The sequence below is a fragment of the Mercenaria mercenaria genome, chromosome 17, assembly GCF_021730395.1.
Source record: "Mercenaria mercenaria strain notata chromosome 17, MADL_Memer_1, whole genome shotgun sequence".
NCBI classification, from domain to species: domain Eukaryota; kingdom Metazoa; phylum Mollusca; class Bivalvia; order Venerida; family Veneridae; genus Mercenaria; species Mercenaria mercenaria.
In genome coordinates this window covers 35,109,924-35,136,616 of record NC_069377.1, presented here as the reverse complement: position 1 = coordinate 35,136,616, position 26,693 = coordinate 35,109,924, and the positions used below count along the sequence as shown (strand labels likewise).

The following is a 26,693-nucleotide window of genomic DNA, read 5'->3' as shown; positions in this document are numbered from 1 at the left end:
TAATTGACTAACAGATTAATATATGATAGTCACTCTTTTTGACATTTTATCTGTATTGATACATATTTAGATGACTGTACGTATTCATTCTATACAGGTACATTCGTCTTGAAAAGTTGCTAGTTACTAGTAAAACTAAATAGCAAACCTCCAGTACAAAAATTTGGCTACTATCAAAATTGTTAAAGACTCAAGAAAAAACATTGAAAAAGTTTTTATTTGTCTTGTTAACTCGATAAATTGTGACTAATGTATCAGTTTTTGAACGGCAATATCGCCCTACTTTCGTTTATAATCTTTCAAAAATCTAATCAAGAGGTATTGGCCTCTTAAGTTGAATTTTATCATTCACTCATACGCAAATATTGGCAGGAAGCAAATATAGACATTGTTAAAACTGTAAGGAAATAATAGGTTTAGAGGTTTTCTTTCATATTTTACAGAAATTAACTGAAAACGAAAGTTTGATAACAGGAAGTAATATAACTGTGAAATGAATCATAAAGAAGAGAAATACAGAAACTGGGTGAGAGGTGGACTGGCGTATTTGTATTTAAAAGCTGGTATAAAAGGGTTCGCTGATGATGTGGTTCAGCAACAACACAAACATATTCTGCATACTGTCAACAACACACCTGGACTCAGCTGCAACCAATGCTGTGTTAGAGACCTGCAACCATTACATAAGTGTGAGAAGGATCCTGATTCCGGCAGAAACAGGTGTCCACGGCGTCAGAACATCTGTAATTGTCTCTCAACAAAAACAAAGCCATGTCCTAGTAGAATATGTGACGCTATTATGGAAGAAATTTTAAACAATCATGGATCAACACCGCCTAGACCAAACTGGAGAAATACAGATGCACAGAAATGGTGCTCAAATCCATGGGAGATTGCCAAATGTTTCATTGATTTGCCGGGTTATTCTTTCCAGTCTAAGGCAGACGATTTTGATGCCTCTGCGTTACTTCAAATGTTTATCAACAATGTCAGTCTCACAAGGCATTTTTCGGACAAACTAAATCGGAGCGATACACTTAAAAAGGTTCATAAACTGTACTCGTTTATCTTTTTTAAGACAAAACAATGTCTTTGTTTCCGTTAACATGCTCGAACAAATAGGGTATGTAGGTCGGAAAGGGTTTTTTTTTATTTATTTTTATTAAGGGAGACTTTTCGGAAATTATATTTGTGTCAAAAATGATTACAAATAAGAGGATTATGGCTTTAGAACATCAGTAAGTTGATTTCTAACACCACTGGCCATGTTTAAAGTATAAAAAGTGCTGTGTTGAAAAAACAAATCTCCATAACATTTAGGGTCGGGCCAAAAAAATAGGGTAGGTCGGGATACCGGAAACAAACGTATGTTTTACGCCTAATTATTCAGGACTAGTTGTACAGTCTAATCATGATAAGTGTCACAGCCTGATAATAACGTCAGCTTTTACAGTTAAGACAGAACTATATAGTTTCCCATCTTAATTATGACTTCAGTGTCATATCCTGAACTTGACAGTTTCATAGCCTGATCAGAGCTTAGGTTCCATATTCTGAACATAACTTGGTTTTACAGTCTGTTCAAGGATTAGTTCCCAGCCTGATCATTATTAATTTTAAAGCTTAATCAGGACTTAGTTTTATAGCCTGATTTTAACTTAAGTGTCACAGTCCGAACAAGACTTTCGTTTTACGGCTTGGTCCTTTGTTCACGCCCCAGACTGATCGGGATTTTAGGTGGCTGCGATCTATAAACGCGGTTATTTCTACTGTATTTTTTTGTCTTTTGCTTTGAGAAATGAAATGAATCTGAATGTTGCAGTATGTCTTTAGAGTCACTTCCAGATTATTTCTTGTAACGGTTACAGTCATGAATAATATTGTTCTCACCACCGGCTTAACAGGTCATCGGTGTACTGTCATAAATAACGTTTGACTTTTTAGTTAGCAAACATAACAAGCATTTCAGTATTGACAGTCTTGTTGTACTAGTATATCGTTAGAAACAAGATCATAATGACGATTTTTGTGTCTTCAGACCCTACAAAGAAGAAATGAATTATTCCATTCATCGGCTATGGAAATGGAAGACTCTCAGTTAGCTGAATGTATTGATGAAATCATAGCAATTCTTGAGGATGAAAAAGAATTGAAAGCAAGGCATGATACTCAAGAAGCAGTCCGCTCACTTAAACAGGTATGGTATTATTCGTGACAAGTTAAGAGTCATATGATTAATTAGCTTGAAAATGTTTTATTTCTAAAATAATCTGTAATTTTCATTTTAAGCCAACGGCCTCAGTATCGAATTGTTACATAAAACGCCTTTTCCTAAGAAGAAAGGTGGCATATAAACGGGCCATGTCCGTCTGTCTGTCTATCCGACCTCCGTTCATCCGTCCGTCTTTAAGTCCGTTAGTATTCGTGGCCTGTCTATAACTCATTCATCCATGAATGGATTTTAAAATTTACTAAGCACAAATGTTCGCCATAATAACAAGACATGACATGCGCAAGATCCAGATCCCTAGCTTTAAGGCCAAAGTCATACTTATAGGTCAAAAGTTAACAAGGACTGTCGGGTCCATGACTCTGCCATTAATCTAAAATTACTTGGCACAAATGATTATTAATGAGACAATGTGTCAAGCGCAAGCCCCAGACATCTGTCTAAGATGTCAAAGCCATACTTATGTCATTTTTGTCCTGTTAATAATTTTACTTTGCATGAATGGATATTCAAGTAAAATGACCATAAATTCACCTTAACATATCAATTTGTCACATGTAAGACCCAGGCCTGTAGCTTAAGGTCAAGGTCACACTTGGAGATAAAACTTTTTCTTAATCTGGTCTGTAACTTTCTTATACATGGAAGTATATCAAAATAACATGGCATAAATATTCACAATTACAAAACAACATACTATCTGAAAAAGGTCAAGATCACAGGCACCCAAGTTAACTCTCTTTTTTGTTGGCACATTAAATAATTTCCTTTTTATTTGATAAAGTACTATACATGTGTTTTTCATCAGTTTTCCCACTAATTTAAAAATAGAAACTATGTTTAAAGTAAGATAATTGATAGGTATAAAAATCTATCAACAATAGTAGATTTTCAGAATGCAAACCCAGGCTCGAGTTATAACTAATTGCTAAATATAGCTAAATCGTCATTATTATGATTGCTATATATAAAGTTGATATGCAGTGCAGCTCTGCACTTAGACTGCTTTCACAGGTGTAAACTTTAAACACCAGTTTTATTAGTACCACGTAAATGCCCTGCATTTCATTTGTTTATTAATGTCTTCCCTTTAAAATGATTCATTACATTTTATTCACCATCAGTTTGATAATAAAAACGCATTAACCCTTTATAGGTATCGACATTAATTTTGAAGCATTCTCTAAGTATAGATTTAAAAATGGTTTCAAAAAGAAAAAAAACCTATGATATATAGTTATGAATTACAAGCTTTTTCTAATATGCTACCCCCATACTTAGAAGAAGATGCTGTTTGGTTTACTATATGTTTTGTGAAAAATATCCTTAGGCGGGGGTGGAGGGGGGAGGGAGTGGGAGTGGGTGTGCAGGGGAGGTTCGTTGGTAACTCTGTTACAATATCTTGTATTCTTTAAAAATATCATTGCCGTAATATCTTAAGTATTTTTGCCATCAGTTGAAGCAAGAGAGCTTTATCATTACTACGCCCCAGGAGTCTGATGTATTGATAAGTGCTGTAACCCACGTTACTAACAGATTTAAGGAACTGACACAACCTTTAGAAGTTTTACCGACGGGAATAGCTACTGAAGCATTAACTCCAACACTTGAACAGATAAGAATACATTTTGCAACAGAACTTTCAGCACTTGGACCGATTGGAAGAACTGCTGAAACAATAGCTTCAACACTTGAACCGATTGGAAGAACTACTGAAACAATAGCTTCAACACATGAACGGATGGGAAGAGCTACTGAAACAACAGCTTCAACACGTGAATTGATGGGAAGAGCTACTGAAACAACAGTTTTAACACGTGAATTGATGGGAAGAGCTACTGAAACAACAGTTTTAACACGTGAATTGATGGGAAGAGCTACGGCAACAAAAGATTCAACACGTGAATTGATGGGAAGAGCTACTGAAACAACAGATTCAACACGTGAATTGATGGGTAGAGCTACTGAAACAACAGTTTTAACACGTGAATTGATGGGAAGAGCTACTGAAACAACAGATTCAACACGTGGATTGATGGAAAGAGTAACTGAAAGAATAGAGTCCACACTTGAATTGATGGGAACAACAGCTTCAACACGTGAATTGATGATAATATTTTTAAAATTGGTAACAAAAATGGTTATTACCTTTTCTGTCTTTAATAGTAATGTACAGTCTAGAATTTGTTGTCTGTAATTAATTATGAGTTATTGCTTTTAACCGTTATTTGAGTGTCTCATACACATTTAAATGGCAAATATGATTGGTTTTGTCAATACAAAATTGTTAAATTATAGTTAATAATGTATTCTCACGACCCATATTTATTTCTAGAAATTACCATGTTGCCATTCTTTTCAGCGACATGGGATGCATATGATACCGTACTGTGATGAATGGGTTCTGGACATTATTCGTCAATCTTACAAGAGCCAGATATACCAAATTATAGATGCTCAAGGTAATCATGTAGAAACCTCTGCTATATTTTCACAAAGCTTTATTATGATTCCTTTATGGTATTGTACACATTTGACATTGCATACGCGCAGAAGATGCCTAAATACGACACGGAACGCGGTATTAAGCGAAATAAAAACGTCAAAATGGCTGGATGAAAAAAACCGTCGAGATAAGAGTATGTTCGTCATTTGCTTATGCATTTGAACTAGATGCCATACATAGTGATAGTTCGTTTATTTAAAGATGACATTCTTCTTTTAGTAGTATCGACCTAGATTACGAGGGCCAATATATAATGCGAACATTCGCATAAATTCTTAATTACAATACTTATTGTTCAAACCTTGTCATAATCCTTCAAAGTAACTTCCCCTGTGGTCAATGTCCGACTTCCATTTTTTCGGCAGATCTTCTATTCCCGTTGCTAGGCAACTACGCTCATACACCCTAACCTACTCGGCCACGGCAGTGCCATTCTCATTTAAGTCAGCAAATCGAATTCCCCTCTTTTAGCCTCTGGAATAAGTCGTAGTCACAAAGGCTAATGCCATGTGAGTATGGTGGATGAATAAGCGTTTCCCACTCATAATCCGCAATTAGTGACGTCACGCTCTGAGAGGTGTGTGGGGTTGCGTTGTCGTGAAGTATGATTGGCCCGGTTTTAAAAGTTCTGGGCGTTTTTAACGCTTTTAACACATTACTGGTCTCAAGCATTTTTTAATATTCTATTTGTAGTATGAACTGTTGACGCTTTGACCGAATGGAACCTTGTGAATTGTCAGAACTCTACGAATATCCTACGCGAATATCATCAGTTGCTTGATTATTCCTTGAAGCCGATGAAACTTTGCTGGCCTAGGAGAGTTCGGAGTATGCCACTCTGCTGATTGTCTGCTCACTAGATCTTATCCACGTCTTATCTATTGCTTCAATTAGATAAAAAGTTCCCTCCATCTACATTAAAGCGCAGAAGCAAGTTTGTAGAGATTCCTAAGCGGCGCTCTGTCTATTCTGACGTCAGACAATGGGGCGCACACAGCACGAAAACCTTGCGCATTTTTACTATGTTCTATGAAATCGAATGAACAGAGCCAACACTAATGTTGTGCACTTCCTTGGCTATCTCTTCACATGTAAATCTCCTGTCTGTTTTAATAGTTTTTCTAAATTGTATGTGTCCGTTGCACTAATATTCCGTTCAGCACGCTGGTGGTCTTTCTTTGTAATTCTGCAGTTCTTAAATTCATTTACCCATCTCGCTACTAAAGGATTGAAAGAGAGCATTCACCGCCAGCTTCTTGTAAGGCAATAAAATCTCCCTGGCATTCTGATTCGGCGGCAGTCGATTTTTATGTAACTACATTGGTCTAGTGACGTTACCGCGCCCCTGATGTTGTGAGTGACCTAAATGGAAGGTGCGTGCTCATGATGACATCAACGTTAACGTGCATAAATTTCCGGGGGAAAAAGGAATTGAAGTTTCATCAAGACTGGTTTCAGAGATAATTGATAGTTCGCATTATAGAATAGGCAGGAAAACTCCCGGCGTATTTCAACGCTCGGCGTATTTCACGTTTTTCTGAAAATTTCTTTATATATATTCAAGATATCATTTCTTGTGAGTCTCATTTCGTTTTGGTGTAACCATGCATTTTTTTTTATTCAAATGCGGTTTATTTCCGGTATGGTCACGTGACCACTGTAGAGCAGGGCAAGGTTAAAAGCCTAAAACCCGTTCAGTTTTGTGTTCTACTCTCATTAAAACAGATTTTCTGGTAAAACAGGTATCAGAAAGTAGCTTGCGGGTGGAATTTTGGGAAAACATCCATTTTTCTTTTTAATTACATTATTCCTTTATACTTACATAGACTATAAACCCTTACCATGGCATTATATACGGACTCATTGTACTTCACTTTTCTACGGTGGCACAGAGGTGACATCTGCAACACTTTATTTATATTGTGGCCACAACTTAGTAAATCGTGGTCACAATTTAGTAACTTGTGGCCACAGTAACTTGTGGCCACAACTTAGTAAATAGTGGCCTCAATTTAGTAAATTGTGGCCACAATTCGGTAAGTTGTGGCCACAATATAATAACTCGTGACCACGACTTATATCAGCCAGCCGAAACTACAAATAGATGGATAGACGGACGGACAGATGAATAGATTGGATGGTACCTACGTACCTATCTACTTATTTATTTGTCAGCATCTCCAGCCGTCTATCTGTCTTCCATTCCTGTCTTACCCTTTGCAGTGACGTAGATATTTTATGCGTCCATTTCGTATGGTTGCTGATTTCTGCCATTTTGCGTTATCTCCCTGCGACCCTTTCGAGCGAAAACACGAGATTTAACGATTTAAATGCGGGGACGCAGGCTGAAAACTCTCTATTGAATGGGGGAAGCGGAGCGAAAGCACGATAATTACCGGGGTCACGGGGTGAGAATTAGTAGCTGCTATGTCAGGGGTGGGGAGCGAAAACACGATAATTAGCGCTGCTTAAACGTAGTATTTCCGAACCGCGCCCCGACATCCAGTTACCACATTTCACTCCGCGATCTTGTTCAACATCATGTTTCCGCTCCTTGCCCCCACTAAATAGCGAGTTATCACCCCGAACACCCACCATTTTAACTTGTAAATTTCACGTGTTTTCGCTGGGCGCGGTCACCAGGCGAAAACTCGTTATTAAACGTTTAAGCAGTGCTAATTACATGTATCGTATTTTTGCACCGCGCCCCAGACATACCAGTTACTAAATCGCCCTTGTGGGGTTTCGGCCTGCATTTTCGTTCGGGCGTAGCATAGGAAATTTCGCTATACAGCACCTTTATATCTACACGTCGTAACCCGTGATATTTAAACATGTGATTTTCGTATCGGAGTACATGTATACCAATTTTATATGAACACCTGTGTTTACTACAAATCTTATTCGAATCTGAATTCAGATGGTATCTAGAATGTAAAACGGGTTTGTTTTTTTTTTCTTCACTTTTTAATTCACTGTACATAAAACATATACATGGTACATTGTTGCACGAGAGCAAAAATCGCAATTACTTATTTCGATTACCTCAACTACGTGTACCCTTTACTGTTTCGGAATAATAAAACGACAACATACAGACGATCAGGACTTAATTTTTTTTTACATTTTCTTTATGCAGTGATTGTTTGAGACGTATAGATATCGAAGCAAGTGTGACTGGTATGCCATCAGATCTGATAGTTATAGGAGAAAAAGTTAACCACTAAGTTGTGTCATAGTGTACAGCGTATGTGTTTCGAATTCAATTACTAGGTTTTCATACTTTAATTACTGTTTACGCCCAGCTAAATGATAGTGACACTTTGCACACTAAAGTGTTTTCACGCCGTTATGGAAGGTGTGAAAATTTAGAGGTATAGGTACGATACAGGTATTCGTAAAATTGCAACTAAAACAAGTTGAAAACAGGCTTTAAGGGCATAACAATACATTCGCAGGAGCGCATTTTTCGTAAAATTGCATTTTCGTAAAACCGCGACGTTGTTTCATTGAAATAAGAAGGAAAGCAGCCAGGGCCACAACACCTTTTCGTAGTATACAGGTGTTTCGTTAAATTGCGACTCGTAGCATCGCGAATTCACTGTATCGTATGTTTGTACCGCGCCCCAGACATACCAGTTACTAAATCGCCCTTGTGGGGTTTCGGCATGCGTTCTCGACATTTTAACTTGCTAATTCTCGTGTTTTCGCTCGACGGGCCCGCGGGCTGAAAATACAATTGGCAGAATTTAGCATCCTTAAAAAATGGATGTGCATAAATGTGTCTACGTCCCTGCAACGGGATAGACAGGAATGGAAGATAGATAGACGGACAGAAAGACAAATAAATAGGTAGATAGGTAGGTACCATCCAATCCATCGGTCCATCGGTCCGTCCCTCCGTCGATCCATCCATCTATCTACTTTTTATTCCTGTTTAACATTTGCTTGTACGTAGACACTTTTGTGCGCTCCTATTTTGCACTCCTATACAGCAGCGAAGAAAAAACATATTCGTTTCGATTGGCTAATTCTGTCATTCCGCGTTTTAGCCCTATTAAATTATATTTTCGTCTCGCGGCCACGTCGAGAGAAAACACGAGAATTAACAAGTTCAAATGTCGAGAAAGTAGGTCGAAACCCCGCCAAAGAGATTTAGTAACTGGTATGTCTGGGGCGCGGGGCGAAAACACGATAATTAGCGCAGATAACGCAAAATGGAAGAAATCAGCAACCATACGAAATGGACGCACACAAATGTCTACATCACTGCAAAGTGTGATACAGGAAAGGAAGATAGACGGACGGAAGTACAGACAAATAAATTAGTAGCTAAGTACGTAGGTACCATCCAATCTATTCATCTGTCCTTCCGTCTATCCATCTATTTATCGTTTCGATTGGCTAATAAGTCGTGGTCACTAAATTGTGACCACCAGTTACTAAATTGTGGCCACGATTTACTAAGTTGAGGCCACGATTTACTAAGTTGTGGCCAAAATTTACTAACTTGTGGCCACAATTTACTAAGTTGTGGCCGCAATATAAATAAAGTGTTGCGGATGTCACCTCTGTGCTACCGTACTTTTCTGTAGCTTTTGCCGTTCAAGTTATTGATATATATGATTATAGAATGTGAATAGAATAATTGAAATATATCATCAACTATTATCAGTAATTGATTTTATGCAGTTAGACACACATGTTTGCGACAAATTATCTTCAAATGAATTCCTTAAGCTTATTGTTGTATAAAATGTGTTTATTTATTAAATAATATATAGGTGAAGAATACATGGAGGGGTGATTTATGTGCATGTTTATAATTATACGTAATAAATTACGTTAATCAATCTAACTTCTTTCGTGTGTTAGGTATCTCTTAAACTTCACTTTAATGCATAAATACTTCAAAATTACAACTGCAGTTTAATATGGCGTACGCCGAGAGTTGGTTTAATAATTATAGGTTATTAGCTTTGTATCGGGAAATATGCACGAGTTCTCAGCGGAAATATTGCGCAATATTCTTCCGCTGAAGAACGAGTGCATATTTCCCGATGCAAAGATAATAACCTTTTTATTACATACACATCTACACGTATAAATATAATGTAAATATCATAAATTTGTTCAATAGCCTGAATAGGATTGACAATACTGCACTAAATAGAAAAAAATAGTGCAAGAACAAAAACTGAATTACGTCACGCACCCGATATGAAATTCAGGCGTCAGTGTATAGAAAAATATTGACATTTCCGGTACCAGTGCAACTTAACGGGAAATAGAAAGGTGTATGTACTAATACTCCACATGAACCGCGTCAGTTTTACTGGTACTATTTTAGCTCCCACTTATTATGTCATCATGTGACTAGAAATATGGTAAAAATATGATTGAATACTCAATTTGATGATAAAGAAATACGGTAAGTTAATGTTAAATCATATTTTAGATTTAAAATATGTACTTTTTACGCCGAGCGCTGTTCTGCCCACTATTGAATGACCCTAATTGCTCAAGAGTTACATGTAAATATATCACTTGCCGTGGTTAGACCGGATAAAAGTTGTTTCCTCCATTCCTCCATTTGAGATTACTGGTAGGTACTTCCGTCGCCTTACCATGCTAAACAAGTATCTTTTATTAGTGCAGTTGTATAACTGATACGTCCCTGTTCTGCTTTATCTTACCCTTAGTAGCGTTCTCTTGTTACTCTGACTTCTGCAATGTCATTGCATACATCTCATTACAGTTCCATTCGTTGTGACTTATAAAGCTTTACATGAGCCTAGATATGTTTAAAGATAAAAAGAATATCCCGTTCTCCTATTGACCAGTTTCAAAACATTCTTTAATGAAATTACTTATAACAGACCAGAGATTCCAGTATCTCGGTTTGGTTACTGTCTATAATATCTTCAGAACTTTCATTACATTATCCATGTATATGTTCATGCATGGTGCTGAATATTTATACATTTTATTTACAACTGCGTTTATGTCTTAGGTCCCCGTACTTGCATTACATGTTGCAATGTTAACTGGTCCGTTAAGATCATGAAGTCATGCATCTATTATCTGGTTGCAAGTCCTTCTTATCCTGTGCAAGCGAGCATGATTGAAACTTAAATTTTGCGAAAGAACTCTTTACTTTTCAGGATTGTGCATATATGTAGTTTAAAACATCTTGTTTTACAATATACACACATACGTTTCTTTTTCGATTCTACCAACGATAACAGTATTAAAGTACCGTAAAAGCAGCATTATTTATGGTGTTTTTAAACCACGTGACGCCTTTAATAGCGGCAAATTGCAAATTTTGGTTCATTTCTTTGCTCTACGGGTGGGAAAGCTTAGACGGCTACATATAGAGTTATTTACATGCTGTGGAAAACCTTTTTATCTGGCTTAATTTGGAAAAGATGTATAAAAGTCCGGGACCGGTAAAATCCACCTTTGTTTAAAATTTAAAAAAAAGTTCAAACATGAATATTACACTCATTAATATTCAAGTAGTTATCTATCATAACAATAGAAGAAAAGAGAGCTAAAAAGAATAAGAAAATGTACGACAATGAATCCAACGAGTGGGCGTGCGTCAAAGAAGAAACGTGGGTGCCACGAGGCGGCCGTTGTAGACAGGATGGACGCCCACCACGCCTAGGTGGTGGCCGTCCTGGGAAGAGTCTGGTTTCCGAGCAAGGGTTGACTGGTGTGTTTGGTTAAGAAAGTTTGAAAACGCTTTTTGCCTCCAGCAGTAGATTGCCTGGTCGTCCTTGGAATAGTCTGGTTTCCTCTAAAGCTGGTTTCAAATTTGTGGATGCAAAATGTTTGCAGATGAGATTTGAAATCGAAAAGTTTATACTAGAATGATTTCCATGTACTAGTAAAATTGGTTTTAATAAGAGTTTTTTTTTCGAGACGGTTATTTACTGATAAATTGTAATTATGTCCCGACATGAATTACTGAAAATGCAATGAAACAAGAGCTATTAACTAAAAGATTACTTTTTCATGCATACGGGTAATTTGAAAATTCAAAATGAAATTGAGACTGAAAAAGGAATCTTTGAAAAATTAAAATCTACTCAGACGAGGTAAAGGTTGATTTGGTAGAAAATAACGGTTGCAACTGCACTGAAAACATGCAATGAAACTCAAAAATAGCATCTTTTCACTCTTCAAGAGTACCTGTATTTTATCTATTGTTTTTTTCTTCTTCATAAAGTGTATATTTACAGCATCTAGCCTTCAAATGTGATATTATATGCATTCACACGTAGCAGTGAAAGTAATGTAATTTGAATACAGGTCAAAATGAACAATAAAAACCTGCAGCAAAATATCAAACTCCATTTAAGAAAACTGGCCGGAAAATATGTCGCTGCAGCTGTTGTGTTGTTTTTTTTTACGAAATTATATTCTTTGAAACGTATTACTGATAACCTTGTTTTAGTATATCCCAACAACACGAGTCGGTTACACGCTGCGTGTACAATTCACTCGGACTACACTCGGGTAGTTCTTCTGGCGGTGTATATACTCTGCATATTGTTTGGATATGTTAAAATATGGTTATCGTGTATAATATTTCTAACATGAGCAATCCAGATATATATGGACCTATGCATCTTCGAACTCTCCTTAACGTTGCCAATTACAGTAGTAACATGGATTCTTCTGTAAATACGATTGTTAGTGTTTGTTGTTGCGAAAGTAATAAAAGTAATAATGTTGATACTGATATTATAACCAAACAGAAATAGCAGCCAGACAGCTGTTACTACTCCAATGCACACTTCACACTGGCCCGTAGCTATTACTTGAACTGTGTGTAGATGTCACAGTTCTACAAACGGCTTTAATATTTTTATGATTTGATATTCCTAGTGACATTTCATACATTCGCAATGTTTAACTGCTGTAAATGCTGACAGTTAATTGCTGCAAAAACTGGCAGCTGTGACAGTTAACTTCTGTAACTGCTGCAACTGCTGCATCTACTAACTGCCGACTTTCTACCGTTTTATTTATGGTGTTTGTAGAACTAAAGATTCATACGGACGAATAATCGTTGTGTAAAATGCTTGAATCCATTTTCCTGATGAAGTGCTAATAATATGCAATACATTCGCTGTACTCATCCCCAACCTTTCTCAAAATTGTATTTTTAACATTATTTTGTTTTTGCATTGGTATCAACAAAAATGTATGGAATTTTTAAATTCTCTGCCTTCTGTTCCCATAAAGTTAGAATGAATTTTTATGCAGATCAAAGAACCATTTTATAATTACTTTCGCAAATTAAATCAGAAAAGTAGCATAAGCATTCAAGTAGTCATAAGTATATAGCAAGATTCGTATAGACTGGAGGTAGTCCTTTTCCTCTGTTTGACATCATTGCCTATAATTAACTATAATGTAGATATAAAATGAAGATGACTGACAATATTAGAGCGGAGATTAGTATGCTGTCACAAGTATTAAAACTTAGACAATGACCGCCACAGTTAAATTTTGGTTCATACTATGTATTAAAGGTTTTGTTTGTTTCTTACTGTTTGGACACGACTAACGGCATATATGCATGCACACGTTTATGAAAATGAATAATGAAACACGCTGTTTTAAATAGTGTAATCTTTGATCAGTCTCTTTGTCAATATTAAAATTTTACTTCAGTTGAACTTGAGAATAAATTCTGATAGCCATTAAAAACACTTCAAATTAAAAGGGATAATTATATTAAACACATGCAGTATTAACCTGTAAGTAAAAACCAATAGGCTTAAATAACAGGACTAAATATAAAGGGTGTGTAGTAAATTCGTTCCTATTTAATTTGTTACCCTAATTAACTAAACAGTGTCAAATGGATTTTGTTGCACGTATTGCATTGTTACTGTAAAACCTGTTTATTATACAAGAATGTCATCAAATGCAATTTGGCATGTAGACCGTCAAGTTTGGATAATGCCATTTCGGATAAAATCAAGTTGTTGAATATTTTACAGACTAGCTTTTCCATTTCGTAACTAATATTAATTGAACGTTTTCATTTTCTGTTGAACATACCTATAAGCTACTTTAGTCAGAACCATGGATTTATAAAAGTGACCAGTACAGTCATGTAAACTGTATAATCAAGTGGATGGGAGCAGTGAAAATATTTGTCTTTTCGAAATTGAGTGATTTCAAAATATATATGTTTTATAGACAAAGAATCTAGTTTGTCGGGAAATTGTACTATTTTTATTCAATTTTCTAAAACTGATATGCGTTCTTGTTTGAATGTTTAAATTACAGCGGCACTTGCCTGCTCATTTGAAAATGAAGCCTGTGGTGAAAATAGGAACGAACATTTTACACACCCTTTAAGTATACATACTGTGACAAAATTCGCGGAACTGCAGTTTGAATTGTAAGAACAATTAAATTGAATTGAAAAAAGTGGAGCCATTGCAGTGACATAGATTTAAGCAAAATTTATTTATATGTATCTGATTTTATATAAACAATGGGAGCCGACCCATTTCTCCAAAAACGAAATTGTTCTGACTGCAAACTTTGACCCCTAACAATCATTTATAAAACGTTAAATGTATTCTTTTATATGGTAGGTGATTAATGCCATTGTTTCGTTCTGTCGCAGCGACAGAACGACAAACGTCGTTATGGCACCCCGTTATGGCACCCCGACGAATGTCTTTATGGCGCCCCGCTAAACGTCGTTATGGCGCTAAAGGAATAATAGTTATATTTGTTAGTCCCTTATGAACAGTAGAAATTGCTCACGCTCACGTTTACCCTCATGTGATACTTTTAAATTGCAGGATTTTTTTTAACACATAGAAAGAAAAAGGGCAATATGCGTGTGTGCGCCCGTCCGCCCATCTAATATTTGTTGTCGTACATTTGCATATTGTCGTACTATATGCTTACCTAAGTTAGATGTATTCTCGGAGCATGACCCTTGCTCAAACCCCTCAGCCAAGTATGACATTGGCCTTTCACATAGGGATCTTATGCTTGCTCGTTTTGATCAATCTCACAGGCAAGCATAAATTGTTTTCCAATGTATCTGACGAACAGACGGACTGAAGGACCTACGGACGCACGCATATTGCCCTGTATCCATATGTCATGAAATAGCTTCTTATTTTAAAGTTACACCTCGTGACACATCCTTTCACTGATAGACTCACTGATGGATTGAAGGTTGGGAGTGTGTAGGGGTCAGGGTTTGGATGTGCGGGTAAGCGTGAGCAATCACCTCTAGACTAATAATATTTGGTTGGGACTGACAAATATATAATAACTATTCATAACTATTACCATCTTTTATCACCAACCTTATTAATACAATCATGTCTTTCCGGAAGGCGAAACGACAACGTTTGTCGGGGCAACATTAGGCGGGGCGACGTTCGGCGTGGTGACGTTCGGTGGGGCAACGTTCGGCTTGGCAGCATTCGGCGGGGCGACATTAGACGGTGTGACGTTCTCAGACGAGTAGTTTAATATAGGCAGAATTTACTTGTCAAAGAGCTCAAGCATATGTCTTGGAGGGATAGTCGTGAATTTATACAGATACTTATATATTTGAGAAATTCCCTTTAGGAAATGTCCATATAAAGTTTTGCAGTTTCATTGAACGCCCGACCAGACGTAAAACATACACCAAGGTATTTAAATTTGTTTACTATTTCAAAGTGGGACCATTATATTAGACACTTTGACAAGTGGGATTTTTCCCGTTTCTATTTACAGTAAGTTTCCATCTATTACACTATTCTGCTAAAACATCTATAGCTAAAGGTTACAAGGAAAAATGTCCCCTTTTGTGAGAAAGCACGAAACTTTGTATAAAAATGTTTTGAAGAGTGCTGAATCCAAATAAAGACGGAAACACGCGGTTCGATAATCTAAATTAGCCTAAAATAAGGCATCAAAAGGATACTTATATTTCATTTATTTTAATAAAATATTTCTGAAAATGGTTTCCAAATAGTTAATTTATGAATTTATGACCGTAATCAATAATTCTTCTTGTCTTCTTGTCTCATTTTATCCACAATTGATATATAAGACACAGATAAATGAAGTAGGTAAGATTCTAAAAGGAGGAAAATTGTGAAAGAAATCTCATTTATAGGATGAATTTATTTTCAAGTATGAATATCGTATCACTTAAGTAAACAAAATTTAACATAATGCATTCTAGTATTCAAAAATATAAAGAAAAACAAATTACATATTGAGAGTATTTCATAAAACAAGTTAAAATATACATACATATTTGAGTTTCAAATGGTAGTCTGCATTTCTGTTCCGTACTACTCTCATTCTCACATAAATTTTACAGTGCTATTACTGTACTTTGGGTGCAGATAGTTAGATTATAGTTATGGATATATTTAGGCAGATTTATTCACATTTAAAAAGAGAGGGTCCCTAGGGTTTTTTAAAGGTTGATTCAGACGGAAGTTTTCAGATTTCAATTTTTAGAATATATCTTTTGCCACTTTCTTGAAAAGAGCACTGAGGTCGTATGATAGGTTGACCTATTGTACGGCTTGAACCGATGACCTTCGTATTGAACTGGCAACACCGGTACCTTCATACAAATAATTACATATAAAAAATGCTAAAGATGAATAAACTACAGACAAAATAGAACATTTGGAAAACGTGGCAAATGGATTTAGATAAAAAATAATCAAAGCCAATATTAATCGATTAGTTTACAAATTAAGTCTTCTTAAAAGACACCGGACATTTCGTTTTGCTGTCTTCATGAAAACATTTATCACATTCATTTAAGTATTAAATTTACAGTAATTATCAGATTACGTCCGTTTTATGTACGTATTTTGCGAATTTTGAGAATTGTTGGTCAAAATTATTTATATTTGTCAGTACCAAATGGTTGTGGGTCCATGTTAGTAATATGTTATCCATCTTTAGGTCATATAAAACATTACCATATAAATGCATTTCTATTTAAAGAAAAAACCTTTTTGGTGCATTTTACCTCCATTTCTAAATCAATTTAAAAGGAAGTTCCAGGTCAGACAGGACTATTTTAGGATTTGGAATACCTTAAAGTAATCTTATATAAATTTTGATGCTTTTTTCACAAACAACACCTTTGCCATATTGTGTTTAATATCATAAACACTGCTAAAGACCTTTAGAGAACTTTGGTTAGTTTTGTGACAAAATAATGTCGTCGGCAAACAACAAAAGGCAAAGTTTATACCAATTTCAAAAATACCAAAAGAAAAAAAAGAAAAGAAAAGGAAAACCACAGGTCGCCTAACACGACATAAACGAATATGTTGCAGGCTGGGTTTGGTTGAGCTTGTTTATGGATGGTAGTAGCCTTCAGCCCTTTTTTAGGAAGAAAGTTTCTTTAATATCATTTAATTAAGTACATACCAAATAGAAGCGAGATAAGATAAAATTGTTCCTCTTACTCCATATTTAATTAACTCTTACCAAAAAATATGTCTAACGACAAGATCAAAAGCTTTCTTAAAATCTACAATGGTGCAAAAAAGTTTTCTCCATTACTCTGGAAAAAACCAAGTTCTAGCCATTTTTGTAGGAATCATCTGAGAAGAATTTCTGAAGCAGCTTCTTTTAAAATGAACATATGTAGATCTTCAAGCTTCATATTATCCAAGACAGTTTAACTAGGATAAATCAGTAGCAAAAAATATATAAAAGTATATAGTTACCATAACAGTTAATCTTGGACAAATATATAAAACACAATTAAACAATTCAAACTGTAAAAGCATGAGGCCATACATGTTATAAAGTACTTATTGAAAGGAAGAAAGGAATCGTCCTAAATTCATTGCCAACATGTTTCTGTTTTGAGCGATCATCTCAGTTGGGATATTAATACCTGAAGGAATATCTATATTATATATTTTTGGTAAAATTCTATTTTAAACACCATGTTTTTCATCAAACATATATGATAAATAATGGATGGTCTCATTATGTTTGTATCCTGGTTTTACAAATTTATCAGTAGTCCTTGTTTCCTTATGTTGTATAAAATATCATAATTTTAGTTATCTTTTATTATTGTCTTTTACAACAGATGGTCTCTGGATGTCCTTCATTTCTGGGGATATTGAAACGGATTTATTGGCCAAAGAAATATTGCCGAGCAACCATCTATTGCAGTCGGCTTGTACAAAATTAGGACGACATTCAAACATTGTCTCCAAAATATGTAGTAAAATCTCAGCTTTTATCAAAATGTCAACAAAAGATATTGTCGATACATGGGCAGCATATGAATACTCGGAATATGAAAAAAATGGTGAAGCGAAGGTGATTTTTGTTGTATGTACAACACAGATACGGGCACGGATAGATGTCAGAGACTATATAATACATCAACGGAAAATCAACACGTATAGTTCGGAAAGTCAGGAGGTACTGGCTGAATCTATAAAGACTCTGGACAAAGACTACCAGCCTAATGAAATAAGTGAGCTAAGAAAATGCATAGCGACCCATTCAGACTCTTTGATAGATTCACACAGTAATCTTAATATAATATCACCCAGTTTGAAGAGGTCAAGAGGTTACGGTACTGCCTCTCGCGTTATTTCCGACGAGTTATGTATCGTGCTCTACGTCGATGTGAAAGGTTTTATACCAATACAAGAAGAAGCCTTTCCAAAGCAACTCGATGGAATTCCAACAGATGTATGGGAAGGTGGTTTTGAAACTTTTACTGGTGGACCAAATGATACTCACGAGCATATGAAAATGGGTTTAGCAATTCATGCGTATAATACTAACAGTCTTGGGAAGCTTGTTGGAGGAACACTTGGTGGTTTCGTTGAGCATCCGTTGCATGGCTTGTGTGGCATCAGTTGCTCGCATGTGCTATTGTCTGGTGAGGAAATGCGCAAAGTTCAAAACGGAGGACAGTTAGAAATACAAAAAAGCGTTTATCACCCTGTTTGTTATACTTCATCGACACAGTTTGGAAAAGTGGTATCCGCTGTGTTTAAAGAAGAGAGTTCAACTACAGGCGTTGACGTTGCAATGTTCAAAATAGAGGCAAAATTTCCACTAAAAGGGGACTTTCCGGATGCTTTCAACTATTTGGAGTCAGGTTTGTAAATAGATATATTTTGTTTGCAATAAAATGTATTTTGTAAAAGACGAATTTTACACGTTTGTACACCTTTCAAAAATTTCCATTCTCATTATATCAAAATGAAATAATTTCAAGATGCGTATCTATTGCTATGCTCCAGAAATATTTATGCACGACCCAGTTCTGTTCGTCCGCAAAATTTACAAGTGCGAGTGATTAAATCAAAAGTCAGATAATACTATCTCCCTTACAAGTATGCTTAATGGCTTAGCCACAGCAAAATAAGCCAGATCAGACCCGTTGTTTTATAATTCATTATCATCCATTTATTCATCATTGTCATCATTATCATCGTCATTATCATTGTTCATTAATTTGTCCAACATAGTCGTTTAGTTGTCGTCCTCGATTATTCATCATCATCGTCACCATCATCATTATTATCATTAACATCATCATTTTCGTTAATTAATTAATTAATCAATTAATTAATTTAACGTCATCATTATTCATCATCGTTTTTTTGTTCAATATCATCATTATTAATCGTCATTGATTCTTCATTGTAATCAATTCATCTTGATCTTTCAACTCGTAATTCACACTCTTATTATTCAATATTCATCATTACAATTAGTATTCCTCAATCGAGTTTGAAAGCATTAATTCAATAAACGATCGATATTCTGGACATGGGGGTAGAGCAGGGCGTGTAGGTAATGTGACCTATATGTCATTAAATGGCTTGAAATCCAAAACGTTGGCTGCGTTGTACCCAGCAGTTGTTCCCAGTGACCCAAAAACATCAATTTCCAACAACGATGATGAATACATCTATTACTTATCCACGGAATTTCTGTCTGAAATACAACATGTATTTCACTAACAAAAACTAAATCAACTCTCATTGAATACGGAAAATATTCAGTGATGGGACTACTTGTTTTTAGTTATGACGTCAGATATGACGTCAGATATGACAAAACGAGGGCGTCTTGACGTTCCATGTGGCAAAACGTTTACCATTTCAAACCGGTTTCAGTATTTTAAATTTATAGCTTATATTGGCAGATATAGAAACAGGAATGTGTATATATAATTATAACAAAAGGGTCATTTAAGAAGTATCTTGATCTGCAATAGCGCGTTCTGCACTCGTGTATTTTTCAGGCTGGATTACATCGGCACAAGTGCCTTGTGGGGTTCAGGTCTGGCTGAATCCACTGAGCCGAATGCAACATTACAGATTAAGGAACTGTTATAATTAACCCTGCTTCGTTACATTATTATTTTTTTGATACGAGCATGTTTATATTTAACAGATCGTGTTGTTTGGTTATCATTGACTTTATTTGAGACTCATCTGGTTGGGATAACTTTGTGGCGTTCTTGAAACGTGGATATTCTTTTTTAATTTGCTATTCTTGTTTTGTTTGAAAATAGAAAAATGTCTGATATTATTATATTATATTATATTATATTATATTATATTATATTATATTATATTATATTTATGGGACACCCTTTTCATGATAAACACGTTCAGAGACGTTAACATTTAGCGTGAAAAGTTTATTTATGCATATACGTTAAATAATATAAGTTGTCACTCTTATGCCACGGACACACAATGTGTGATACCTAATATCATAACCCACATGTATTGCAGGATTCGATGAGAGAAATCCATTACTATTCAATTCAGGAGATGTACTTGATGTATCTGCCAAGCTGGAGGGTAGACCAGAGGTATATAAATTTGGAATTGCTACTGGAATTACGAGAGGCAGTTTCGGCTTACAAGGATCTGTCATAAGGCGAAAACAAGTGCTTGAAGGTCAGTGGGAAGGATTTGGATACCGGCTGAAAAATTTAATTGAAATTCTGGCTATAGGAGGAAAACCTTTCGCTCAGATTGGCGATTCTGGTGCTTTAGTAATGAAAGAAGGGACAGGAGGTGATTCTGTAGCTATTGGAATGGTCCAGGCCGGATTGCATGATGGTAGTAGAGTGTTTGTCTCGCCAATCTGTGATATTCTAAAGAGCTTAGGATGCCCTTTATCTATGAAAAAGTTCAACTCAGATTCGACGAACTCGCCCAATATGTCTCAGCGCAGCACTAGTCCTATGCAAACAGATGTTTAGAATTAACCATTTCTGTGCACATGAATGTTAAAAGTTCCCGATAAACAATACTGTAACATGATATATCTACAAATTGCAAGACAATTTACTGAGAGATTAAATGACATCGACATGAATTACCCATATTCAGGTAGTTCTGCATTTTTTTCTACAATGTAGAATTCGATTAAACTCTGATTTTTCGAAACTTCAGAATATACCTAGAAAATTCAGCAAATAATAATGATAGTGTCGTGTGCTTCATTTTTTGCTAGACTTATTTGAAAAAATGGACCTCACGCAATATTTTATAATGGGAGTCTATGGGAAAATCATAACTTTCATAACATTTTTGCAAACATAATTTTTTTTTACAATGTAGATTTTGATGAAACTTTTCACAGTTGTAAATAAACACATGGCCTATAATTGGCTAAAATAAAATGTACAGGTCCGTGTGCTTATTATGGAGATATTTAGCCATGATTATAATAAAATGTATAGGTCCGTGTGATTATTATGGAGATATTTAGCCATGATTAAAGTGAACCGGACATTTCACGCCGATTTTAAGACTGTCACATTTTTTTGAATTGTTAAACGTGATCATATTTTGACTGTAGAAATATAGCAACAGTGCAATTGTAATAAATTTACTCACAGGTTTTGATTAATTCATAAAATAATTTTTATTTCCGTACGTCTGGACAAATACATTTTACTTAAGGTAGTTCTGCACGTTCGGATCATTTTTTTTCTACAATGTAGAAAATGATTAAATCCCGATTTTTTCAAAACTTCAGAATGCACTTCGACAAAAAAAAAAAAAAAAAAAAAATAGGGTCGTGTGTTCGATGTTTTGCTAGACTGATTTGAAAAACAATTACCTCACACAGTTTTATAAGGGAGTCTATGGGAAAATCACATTTTTCATAATATTTTCGCGAATAGATTTTTTCTTTTTTCTACGATGTAGATTTTAATGAAACTTCTCACAATCTTAAATGAAGCGCTATAATATGGTGAAAAAAAATGTAACGGTCCGTGTGCTTCTGTTTTACATACTTGCCAACGATTAGAGATCCGCGAATTTCAAGCTAATTTTGAGACATTTTTCCGAATTATTTAACGTTTCAGATGATTTAATATATCATTTTAATTTTAAAAAAGATAGTAACGTTGCCGATGTAATAAATTCATCCACCCGTTGCTATAAATTCATATTTGCCACGCCATGAGAAAACCAGCATAGTGCGTCTGCGACCAGAATGAATCAAGACAAGCCTGCGCATCTGCGCAGTCTGATCAGGATTCATACTGTTCGCTTTAAAAGCCTATTGCAATCAGATAAACCGTTAGCTAACAGCATGGATCCTGACCAGACCTCGCGGATGCGCAAGCTTGTCTGGGTCCGTACTGGTCGCAAACGCACTATGTTGGTTTTCCCATGGCGCGGCTCATATAATGATTCATGTTCACTTCCGTACGCCGAATCCAAGCTTTTTCTACGTCTGGATAACTGACGTTACGCTATTACTTTCTGTTTATCAAACGTGCAGAACTACCTTAAGAAATCATACATCCAAAAAGTTAAATCATTGTAAGGGGAACAGATCAGATAACAAAAATTTAAATCAGGAGGGTACTTCTGAATGACAAACAATTGTTTTATTCAGGGTGAAACAATCGCTGTTAGAGATATATCGTTTTACTTCTAAAACAATTTCATGGATCATTATCTACATCCTTATCATTCACCAAGTATTCACCTATTTTGTTTTGTTTGCTTTTGCAGCGCGCCGCTATAATGTTTGACGCTATGACGTTATAACAGTGACGTACAAACATTAATTTTGTTATATAACCTCCACGAAGGAGGAGGGATATAGCTTTGGCGTTGTCCTCCGTTCTTCCGTCCCAAACCATATCTATGACTTTGTGCGGATTATCTAAATAAAACATTTCAGGAAAGTTAACTGCTATTGGGAAATGCCACCCTTCAAGTTTCGGTCAGATTGCATGAGTAAGACAAGATATACGGAGTTATATCTCAGACATGGTTGGAATTGATTAAATAAAACATGGTAGAAATGTTTACTGCTATAGGGCAATAGGGCCTTGCAAGGTCGGTTGAGGAATACAAGATTTGTCACCCTTTGCAATAATATATTTTATATAGTACATATTATAGTGTTTTTATTCGATTTTTGTCCGTCCGGTGTCATATTTCAGAATTGGTTTGAAGGATTTCAATTAAACATTGTAGAAATATTAACTGCTATATAAAAATGCGACCCTGCAAGTCAAAGTTTGATTGCTTGAGAAAGACAAGATTTAAGGTTCTTTGTACTTACATCAAATGTATGTGACACCCTTTTAATGATAGACAGGTTCAAAGGCGCTTACATTTTGCTTGAAAAAAAATCGTAAACTCCATTTTCTGTCCGTCTAGAGTCATACCTCAGACATGTTTTAATATATTTCAATAACACATGGTAGAAATGTTTAATGCTCCAGGGAAGGTCGATATTGCAAGTTTCAGACAGATTGCTTGAAAAAAAAAAGAACAGCGAGATTTATTGTCGTTTATATTTATCTAATGCTTACTATAAAGGTCATTTGTCTGCAAATTTAATGTAATTTTAAGCTTCATTTTAGCTATGGGATATTGTGACAATAGCTTTCTTAGAACCTGATGCGTATTTTTTTTTTGTCACTGGGGTCAAGGTCATAGTCACTGTTACTGAAAAGAGCTGATTATATTTCAATATCTTTAGTAAGGAAGGGGGTATGGCATCCAGACTTGGAATTTAGGAAACTTGCACAGAGGCCGTGGTTTTAGATATATATTGGCTTACTTAGGGCAAGGTCAAATTCGTCGTTACTAAAAACAGAAAAGTGGTTTTCTCATGTGTTGCAAAATTATTTTTTCACTGATTGTGAAGACAATTGTTCGCTTGATATGTGTATTAAAGAAAGTATGATTTAAGTCATAGTAAATGAGACACAATGCAGTGGCATAAGATTTTGAAGTCCTATCATTTAATGTTCTCGTCTTAAAAACATAAAAGTGATGATAGCTTAGTTGCAATATTAATATTTATGGGAACTTTATATCACAAACGTACACATGTTTTTACACACTATGTATTCCGTTCATAAAATTTATTTGTTCGAAAGATATTTTATATCATTACATTTTACATATTGTATTCATGGAAATGCTTTCCTATACTATCCAAATCATCATTGGTGTGAATGTATCGTTTGTACTTTGTTCCGTATAAAGGTAACTGTTCTAGATAGGAGAATAAGAGCCGCATTACCGCCGTAACCGGATATCCTCGTCTGCATTACAACTAGTGACAGACCATTTTATGGTTACATGCAATACCGTATTTTATGAATTGCTGTTTATATAAGGCAAAACTAAAAGATTTTAGGATAATATGATAAAAATACTATTAAAAACAACGGTTACTAAATTTGGTTATAAAATAACTTATGATAATTGAAAATTTGAATTTGTAGATTTATTACCTCGTCTGGTATTGTCATAGATTGCATTTTATTGTATCTGTAAATTTCTGCATGTCAGGCCTCATTTTGCCATTTATTAAGCATTTATGTCTTAGCGTTATGTAATTTTTTTTACAATCAACAAATAAAATAGGTGTCATTGTCGACCTATTTTTGTTGTCAGTGAAGTATGAATGCGCATATAGCTGTTTATTCATGTACAAACGGGGGTTTTCTAGGAAAACGTACATGTTTAGGGTAAGGGGTAAATCCTGCAATGATTCTTTATTCCCGAAAGCTGACTTCTTCCGAGAATTTTTAAAAGTCGAAAAACTGCACAAGGCAATATGCCATTAATTTTATACACAAGTTGATGATAATCATGTTCATCCTGTAATGTTCTCGTCTCCTAAACGCGAGGCGTCAGTTTTGTCATGATTTTTTTGTAAAACTGTTGTACTAAGATCTTTGTGTTGTGATGGACGTTTCTGAACACTACAATACTGGAATAAAAACATTATTTCACAAACATAGGTGCTTTCTTGTATTCGTATATGCAGACATATTGGAACGTATCTGCTAGTTTGACTGTGTCATAAAACATTAGTCTGTGAAAGCATAACATATCAGTCTTACATGTGCAAATACTGTTTATTCCATGTATAAGAAATATACTTACTATTCCAATATTAGTCATCGATTATAAATTTGAAAGACAGTGGTGTTGAAACTTAATAAAGAAAATTCCAATTTAGACTACAGGTTTCCTGCCATCCAGATAAATATATATATGTTTTATAAATTGACAACCGTTTTGTTTATGTAAGTAAGTAAGTAAGTAAGTAAGTAAATTGTTTATTAACGTGACATGTGTTATATACAGTACATACATATTACAATAAATGATCAACATCCGGCCCAATGGACCTATATGTCACCTGGTAACTTGTTACACATTTATAACATGATCTTAAAATGGGAAGAATATGAAATAAAATATCATATTAACTCGCAGCAAATATGTGGATATTTTGATGATTAAACAGTTTTGAATTTATTATATGTTAAACTTTATGTTTACGATCATAGTATGTCACCCACTTGTAAAATATCTAAATAATTTAAAATGAATAGCATATTGACATACTTCCTAAAATTACCTATTCAACCGTACTCTATATTTGTTTGTCATCATGGAAGTATACAAAATACAAAATATTTAAAATTTGTGTTTGTTCTGTTTGTTCTCAAAACTATACTTCTTGATTTTTATTTCGGCGTGATGTAAATATTTTACTTTGCATATTTGCAGTATTCCTCCTTCTCTCAGATTTTGGAATATTTGTATCTGAAAGTTAATGTCTTTTATACTCTCGAATGATAGGTTGTGTTTGATATATGCAAGTTAGTCGTGCCATCATTTTACTTACGTATGCTTAATTAAAAGCTAATAATATCAAGTATTAAAGAGTAATCATATACTAGTAACAATAATGATAATGATAATGGTAACAATAATAATAATAACAACAACAATAATAATAATAATAATAATAATAATAATGTCTGTTTTAATATGATTTACTTTTGCATATCTATATTTTTTTCTGAAATTGTTTAAAAAATACAAGATCACAATGATTTGTTCCAGCTACGATAAACTACTTCAGTCTATTCATATAAAATTAAAAGTGCTTACTATATATACTAGTGAACACGGTGTTTCTCTTTATTTCCATTTTTATGTGACAATACTATTTTAAAGCCAAAATCTAGGAGCTACATTATGAAAAAGCTCCCCTCCCCCACCCCCACACACATACACTCACACACACATATAAATCCCCACCACTTCATATACATGCCTGGCTTCATTCACAAATAAAACATGAATATTCGAAAATCTCTTTAAACTTTTTTTATTTACGATACTCCAAATTAATAGTAAAATATGTGTGCAGATACATTGGAAGTATAAATGCAACCAAGCAAAACAATAACCTACTAGGTTGATTAGAGGTTTGATTGAGTCTGTTTATAAGAAATAAACTGTAATGTGCGACATCATTCACGCTAGCACCTGTTAGCGGAATTCTTTTATAATATTAAATTTCTCAATGATCGCAAAGGAACAGAAAATAAACAAGACTTAGCACAAATTCGCTAGCATG

The 26,693-nt window shown here is 34.9% G+C and overlaps 1 protein-coding gene across 2 annotated transcripts; it reads left to right on the top strand.

Annotated features, from left to right (window-relative positions):
- The first annotated feature begins 409 nt into the window (after positions 1-409).
- LOC123537265 (uncharacterized) lies at positions 410-26,693 on the top strand. 2 transcript variants are annotated; one of them, XM_053527669.1, is made up of 6 exons: positions 410-1,045; positions 2,039-2,197; positions 3,687-4,358; positions 4,593-4,692; positions 17,863-18,894; positions 20,549-26,693. In XM_053527669.1, the coding sequence occupies exons 1-6, from the start codon at positions 494-496 to the stop codon at positions 21,022-21,024; spliced, it is 2,991 nt and encodes a 996-aa protein (XP_053383644.1). In that variant the 5' UTR covers positions 410-493; the 3' UTR covers positions 21,025-26,693. The 2 variants fall into 2 exon arrangements, with proteins under 2 accessions (XP_053383644.1, XP_053383643.1); XM_053527668.1 differs by having other exon boundaries at positions 3,687-4,370.

What these genes read in the sequence shown, in the direction of transcription:
- LOC123537265 (XM_053527668.1), top strand. Translation starts at nt 494, where the DNA reads ATGAATCATAAAGAAGAGAAATACAGAAACTGGGTGAGAGGTGGACTG. An exon ending in CAGTCCGCTCACTTAAACAG is followed by an intron (nt 2,198 to 3,686) that starts GTATGGTATTAT and finishes TTTTGCCATCAG; the next exon opens with TTGAAGCAAGAGAGCTTTAT. An exon ending in TTTCAACTATTTGGAGTCAG is followed by an intron (nt 18,895 to 20,548) that starts GTTTGTAAATAG and finishes CATGTATTGCAG; the next exon opens with GATTCGATGAGAGAAATCCA.